This window comes from Parambassis ranga, chromosome 10 (assembly GCF_900634625.1).
Source record: "Parambassis ranga chromosome 10, fParRan2.1, whole genome shotgun sequence".
NCBI classification, from domain to species: Eukaryota; Metazoa; Chordata; class Actinopteri; family Ambassidae; genus Parambassis; species Parambassis ranga.
Genome location: NC_041031.1, coordinates 1,645,508 through 1,652,556, shown reverse-complemented (window position 1 = coordinate 1,652,556; position 7,049 = coordinate 1,645,508). Strand labels below are relative to the sequence as shown.

The 7,049-nt window shown below is 38.9% G+C and overlaps 2 protein-coding genes across 3 annotated transcripts; one reads left to right on the top strand and one right to left on the bottom strand.

The window, feature by feature from the left end:
• The first annotated feature begins 232 nt into the window (after positions 1-232).
• Positions 233-1,781, top strand: LOC114442995 (uncharacterized). The gene is made up of 2 exons (XM_028416889.1): positions 233-840; positions 1,007-1,781. The coding sequence occupies exons 1-2, from the start codon at positions 506-508 to the stop codon at positions 1,779-1,781; spliced, it is 1,110 nt and encodes a 369-aa protein (XP_028272690.1). The 5' UTR covers positions 233-505.
• A 411-nt stretch (positions 1,782-2,192) lies between these two features.
• Positions 2,193-6,424, bottom strand: LOC114442703 (G2/M phase-specific E3 ubiquitin-protein ligase-like). Of its 2 annotated transcripts, none has more exons than XM_028416475.1 (9): positions 5,924-6,424; positions 5,242-5,454; positions 4,990-5,125; positions 4,352-4,878; positions 3,940-4,259; positions 3,618-3,799; positions 3,358-3,530; positions 2,951-3,165; positions 2,193-2,846 (listed from the first exon to the last, which is right to left on the bottom strand). In XM_028416475.1, exons 1-9 carry the CDS (start codon positions 6,229-6,231, stop codon positions 2,590-2,592), a joined length of 2,331 nt encoding a protein of 776 aa, XP_028272276.1. In that variant the 5' UTR covers positions 6,232-6,424; the 3' UTR covers positions 2,193-2,589. The 2 variants fall into 2 exon arrangements, with proteins under 2 accessions (XP_028272276.1, XP_028272277.1); XM_028416476.1 differs by having other exon boundaries at positions 5,242-5,400.
• Positions 6,425-7,049: the final 625 nt, after the last annotated feature.

Here is a 7,049-nt window from a genome sequence, read left to right as displayed (position 1 = left end):
CTAAGCAGGAAGTCATTCACAAACCAGGAAGTATAAAAAACAGTATGCTTAGGGTGTCCTTTCATGCTATCAGCAGAAACTCAAAATGATGCTAGTCAAAATCATCCTGTTTTGTTTCCAAGTGGACTTTTTTATTATTGGAGTAAGTAGCAATGAAAATGACATTATATATTTTGTTAATAATGTCTTAGAATGTATTGAACAAATACAAATTGCATCTACAGAGCCTTTTGTTCAGGAAAGACTGCACAGGGATCTCCATGATCACACTCAGACCTTATCTGGATTTTTGTCCATATCAAGATTTGTTGAAGATGTAAGAAACAGAGAAGTAGTCAATACATTACAATTCTTGCATAGATGTCTTCATTTTTTGCTGACTACTTATGAAACCAGACAAAGAACCAGGTTGGAGAACAGCTATGAATTATTGCCACCATCTATCAGGACTGGATATCAAGGCAGACCTCAATACAGTATTTCGGCTGAGCAAATCTCCCATTTAATGTCCCTTGGAATGAACTGGCAAAACATTGCAACATGCGTAGGGGTAAGCAGCCGGACTCTCTACAGACATAGACAGCTGCTTGGCATTCCACCAATGTCATATACAACGCTGTCAAATGAAAACCTGAACAGAGTAGTTGGTGAAATTCTTCAGCATACCACAAATGCAGGTGAACGATATGTGCATGGGAGCTTGAGGTCACGTGGGATACATATTCAAAGGTGGCGGGTCCGCCAAAGTCTGCAGGAAATTGACCCCATTGGACGGTCCTTCAGAAGGCGACATGCAATACGTCGGCGGATTTACAGTGTTTCATCTCCCAATCAATTATGGTGAGCAAATTCATAAAAGAATAAATTTGAATTAACATAACATGTATTCACTATTTTAAACCTGCAGCTAATTATCATAAGCTAAAGAACATATTAAAAATATTTTAGTGTTTGGCATTGTATTACAAGTATTCATAGTTTACACCGATTTCAACTTCTCTTGTAGGCACATAGATGGAAACCACAAACTTGTCAGATGGAGGATGGTGTTCCATGGCTGTGTGGATGGTTTCAGTCGAACAATCATCTACCTTGCTTGTGTAGACAACAACAGAGCCTCTAGTGTTTTATCACTATTCATTGATGGTGTTCACAACTTTGGACTACCCTCCAGGGTTAGATGTGACCATGGACTTGAAAACACTGGTGTTGCCCGTTTCATGCTTTGCAGGAGAGGATTAAACAGACGTAGCGTTATTACTGGCAGGTCAGTTCATAATCAAAGAATTGAGAGATTATGGGCTGAGCTAAATCGAGTAGTTTCATGTCATTTCATTAATCTTTTCAACTTTATGGAGGGGCATGGTATATTAGATTCACTTAATGAGTTGCATTTGTTTTGTGTTCATTATATTTTTTTGCCACGAATTCAAAGAGCTGCCACTGAATTTCAGAACCAGTGGAATAACCATGGCCTTTCAACACAAGGGGGTCAAACTCCTCTACAGCTATGGCAAAGGGGTATAGTCAGCAATGCAGGGATGCATAACCCAAGCATGAATGGCATTGTTGATATGGACAGCAATTTTTCTCTTGATGATAACAGTCTCCAGTCAGAGTTAATTACAAACAATAATGTTGTTGTTCCATCAATTAACATTACCATCAGCAACACAACAATGAATACACTTGTGCAGAATTTTAATCCATTTGAAGATGATGGTAATCATGGTATAGATCTGTTTTGCAACCTTGTGCATTTTCTTGAAGGCATTCTGTAAGTTGGCTATACAACATTCTGGATAGCCGTATTAAATAAATATTCCACTGAATAACCGATTTGGAAAATAGATTTTAGCATATTCACATCAACAGAAAATGCAAGCATGCGTTACTTATTTACTATGGTTTCAGTTTTCTTCCATTGGATGAATTGTTATAGAATGTTAAAACCTTTATAATTCTGTGAGCTCACTTGCATGTTTACATTTTACAACTGTGTTTCATGTTTAATGAATGTCAGTGTGAATGTTAAACAAATCGTGAAACACATCTGAAAACCAATTTTATTGATGGGTTTCTGAAACTCAATAAACAAATAATTGTATCACCTTTGTTGTGGTAATGAACAATATCTGTATCAACAAAATCTGTGAAAGCTTAGAAGGGGAATGACTAGTAATACTGTCATTATGATTATATTTAGCTTATTCAGAATGTCCCCTTAATATGCTTGTACAGTAACTGTTAGATAAACAGTAAAACTTTATATTATCTACGTTGGATTTCTGTAATCCAGTAAATCAACTTTAGTTGGTCAAGTTATCAGAGAAAAATGAAAGGTACTGACTCAACAGCATTATATGTTTGATCCAAAGCAGTGGGAGCATTGACAAACAATGGAAATGTTGCAATATTTACTTACTTTTAACCTCAGTAAATTCAGTTTGGTCCAATACTGTCTGAAACTACACAACAAACTACAGCTAGAGAGATATGATGGCACCTAATTATGGAAACCAAAGAACAGAAGAATTTAAAGTACAAACTTAACCGGTACTAACATTTTGAAGTGCAGGCCTGTCCACTTTAAGCTATGCCAAAGCCATGGGTGTTACCCAATGCAAAGTCCATATTTTCCTGAAAGTCATCATAGGAAGTGTGCAGTGGCAACTTCAAACAGTTGATGCAGGTATTTGCAATGGGAAGTTTAAAGGGGTTTCCTCCATCATGCTCTTGGTGAAGAAATTCAATTGAAGGCTGCGGAGAGAAGCCAATTGGTGGAACAGCACTGGCTCCAGTGGCAAAGGCAAGAATTGTCTCCAGCTTCTGTGTTCCTTCTTGATCTGGACAAAAAAGTATTGCATCAGAAAATATAACAAAACAATGACAATATGGTGAATTATTACCAAGTGAAAAAACAGCTCTAGCAACACTTAAGTCACCTAACCTTCTGCATCTGCAAGGTAGTCTCTCCAAAAAGGAACGACCATTTCTTCAGCTTGCCTTCTATTGCTGCCAACAGGAGATAGACGTATGGTAAAAAGGCTGTCAATGAGGTCAGCTGTGAGGGTTGTGGGAGACCAACATAGAAGGGGCCGAAAGCTCTCCGGGTGGGTTTGAATTTTGTCCAGCACCCCAAGGCTTCTCAGTCCATCCCGAAATCTGTAAAATATAATCACTAGTAACTGCATTGTCATCAAAAGTTTCCCAGCAAAAACAGCAGTTGTCAACTAGCTTCCTCATTCTTCTCTCCCTCACTCCTCAAAGAAGGTCAGCAACAAAACCTCCCTAAATTGCAGTCATACAGTTAAAGGTTAATTAGAAAGGGTTTCACAAAAAAAGATAAAAATGTACCTCTCAAAAGGACCACGGACTCTGTGTATCACTTGAAACATTAGGATGTCTTCTGCAAGCAGATATTTGTCTTCCAAACTCCGCAACTGTCTCAAGCAGCCCGCATTGGCCAAATACTCCTCAAGTGGTGCTGTTGTTGCTAGGAGGTCTTCAAAAGTTTCACACTCCATGACCTTTCAAGACACACATGCATACAAAAATGTGTTGTATAAAAAAGGCACACATATTATACAGCACAACATAAACTAAAAGTGAGATACCCTTTTAATTTTTTCATGCAGGTCACTATCAGCAACATCTTCCAAAACTGGTTTAGCCATTTCCGGGCCCTCAACAAGGCAAGAGAAGAGAGTTGGGGAAAGAAAACGTGCAGGAGGACCGCCGTGAACAAGGCTTACAGCAATGGCCCTGCCTGCAACTAAGTACCTGTCCTCCCTCATGGCTAGAGAAAAGAAATTACACATAAGTAATAGTGTATTCAAGCATTCAATGACAAAAACCTATTTCATAGTACCAAAATGTAAGCACAAATTGTGGTTATTATGTGAATCTCATCAATGATATGCTACAATCTATACATACCGTTACTGTCAAAAGCCAAGTTCATTTTCCCTTCTTCTCCCTCAAACATTTGAGACTTGGACAAAGCATCCATTAGAAGTCTTAGAAATTCTCTCCTTGGTCCACCTAAGTCCACAGCCTCTTCTGCTACTCCCATGTCATCAGAAAATCTGACAGAAATGGTGTGACATGGATTGTATGTCCCTCGTTTAAAACCTCTAATAGCTCCATCCAGCACTGATGACCGGTTAATGTTAAACTTGCATTTCTTCTGATGGTTAATTTGAGTTGCAAGGTCTTGCAAAATATCTCTCACTGGCACAGAACATCCTGTGGTCCTTCTGAAATGAACAAGAATAAATACATTTGGATTAGAATACTACTTGAAAGAGCTAAGATATGCAGCAGAATAAACAGGCAATTGACTACCAACCTCTCACTCTGCAAGCTTGCTAGGATAGCCTGGTGCATTTCCTCATCTTCAGAAGACACATCAGACAGTGCACCTATTACTGTAAGGTAGCCATCATAGTTTGCCGAATTATGATATGCTGAGGTGGAGGAAGTGGATGGTACTGCAGAACAAGTACTTTGTAAATTGCTGCTGTGATTGAGAGGGCTTGACCTATTTTGGCCGGACAAGACCAGAGGTGAATCAACTAAAGATATTCCTTCAAAAGATGTGGCAGAAGGCTGAATGGCAGTATAGCAGTTTTCCACTGAAGACACCTGCAGCTGACTTGAGGAACCACTTGCTGACATGCTGCTGTGGCTAGACGAGGGCACTGACACAGGTAGAACAACTGGAGTAGAATTTGATGGAGCGGCATCAATCGGACTGGTCAAACTGCCAAAAGATGCATTTGAGTGCCTCTCTGTCTGAGATGAAGAACGCAGCTCCATTGCAGAACTGGTGTTTTCATCATAGCTGTCCTCGCTTGTATTACCTGTAATGTCATCCTTGGAAAGACAAAAAACAAAAGAATAAAATTAAAGTATCAGACATTCCATGCAAGCATTTTTATGGGTTATTATTACAATGATTTGCAGGTAAATTCAAATGTGATATACCAAAATTGGCTTTGATGGCCTGATGTATAGGGCTTTTGATTTGTAGATTTTGTGTATAAGATTAGCATCCAGTTCCTGTCCAGCACGCAGTTTTGGTAAAATCAGATTGTTTCCACATGCCATCAGAAACTCTAGACTGAAGAACAGGCAAAATTAAAAGTTATGTGAATTTAATTTAAATGTTATTAAATTATATATTTGTATTTGAGTAGACACTTATATCAACATGACGAGTTAAATAAATGTAAATACTTTATATCAGCTGAGAGTTTTCCCCCAAAGGCCTCCCTCATTTGTTCAGTTACTGTTGTCTGGTTCCAAGATTTCTGGAATTCAAATCCATTGAGTATATGTCCTTGTTCATGTAGCTGTTGCTTTGCACGATGCCTGACGACAACACTGCTTGATGGTCTGGGAAGAAGGATGACATCTTTGTTAAAAGTGTCATGATAATGTGTTCTGGGCCTGCAAAACAAAGCACACATTTATCCTTAATTGCATTCCGTGCTTGTTCACCTGGAACACGTGGCACAAACAAACGTGACACTGTTCTTTTAATCTATGAATTCACATAGGCCTACTTAACATGTGCATATATTGCGATATATTATTTGATATTGTTGTAGGTTGACTGTGAGCCAAACTGATAACTTTAAGTGATGATTTACAAACATGTCTATGTTCACATTGTCTAAAGTGCTTTATATAATAACCCATACAGTCTGCTTCCAGCAAGATTAATCTACAGTAATCATGATTCTTTTGAGTCACTAATGAATTCGAATCGCCAAAACAACAAGCAATAATAACTTACAGCACGTTTTATCAACAGCAGATGCTAAATTAGCAAAACGTAGCTCATAGTAGCTTGTAGCTAACGTTTGGAATATAATCAGTCAATTTACCATTCTGCTAACTTCGAAGTTGTTCTTACCTTTTTCGTGACCGGGTACACCAATTGCCAAAATGTTTCTGGGTTTGATATCGCAAAGGCCGCTGCAATCCTCCAGTTTGTCCTTGTGTAGCCGCCGCCTCTCTTGCTAATCCGACCTGGGAGCTACCAGGCCTGAAAAGTTCTCTCATTTCACTTTCTATGCATGAGCTGTGCGTGACTGCATTTGCACGGGTCGTGTCCTGTACTAGGGTCGATGACAGGGAAGCGACAGTTTCAGGGGATGAGAGGATATTTCTTAATACTCCAATTGCCTGTTGAAGTACTACTGCTTCATTCCCTCCTTCCATACTCGGTCGGGACCTGAACGTGACCTGCCCCTTCTTCTCAGCCAATCACAGCGCAGCAAAAGACCTGCCTTCCGTTTCCACTATACCTACATCCGTTTCCACTATTCTTTCTCTCTCACACACATATATTCTTACTCTCACACACATATATTCTCACTCTCACTCACATATTCTCCCTCTCACGCACATATATTTTCCCTCTCACACACATATATGAATGTAAAATAAGAATATATGTGCGTGAGAGGGAGAATATATGTATGTGAGAATAAGAATATATGTATGTGAGAGTAAGAATATATGTATGTGAGAGGGAGAATATATGTGTGTGAGAGTGAGAATATGTGTGTGTGAGAGTAAGAATATATGTGAGTGAGAGTGAGAATATGTGTGTGTGAGAGTGAGAATATGTGTGTGTGAGAGTGTCAGACTGTATTATGTCTTGTACGGCCCCTCATAGTTTTTGCTGTGTTTATTGTATTTATCCTTTTAAAATGCTGCTACTACAACTCAATTTCCCCACAGGGATTAATAAAGTAAAATATCTATCGATCTATCTAAATGTGAAATCTTTGAAGACACTGATGCACTGCCAGTAAACACAAACACTTCATGCCCTGAGTTATAGTTTTACTATGTTTAATGTCCTTTATATTGTAAAAACCTTTTTAGGCACAGCTTAAAACAGCTCAGCTTGATGGGTCGATGGAGCAATCTGTGGCTCCAGTGGTGGAACATTGGTCTCGGTACACAGTGTTACCCCTGGGTTTACAGCTTTTTTTCTTGATGACAATTATATTTGTATGCCTTTCAGGTGG

Excerpts from the sequence above, each read along its gene's own strand:
- LOC114442995 (XM_028416889.1), top strand. The coding sequence starts at position 506 with ATGTCCCTTGGAATGAACTGGCAAAACATTGCAACATGCGTAGGGGTA. Across the intron at positions 841-1,006 it reads TCATCTCCCAATCAATTATG|GCACATAGATGGAAACCACA; the intron begins GTGAGCAAATTC and ends CTTCTCTTGTAG.
- LOC114442703 (XM_028416475.1), bottom strand. The coding sequence starts at position 6,231 with ATGGAAGGAGGGAATGAAGCAGTAGTACTTCAACAGGCAATTGGAGTA. Across the intron at positions 5,126-5,241 it reads AAACTCTCAGCTGATATAAA|TCTAGAGTTTCTGATGGCAT; the intron begins GTATTTACATTT and ends CCTGTTCTTCAG. Across the intron at positions 3,531-3,617 it reads TGCATGAAAAAATTAAAAGG|GTCATGGAGTGTGAAACTTT; the intron begins GTATCTCACTTT and ends GTGTCTTGAAAG.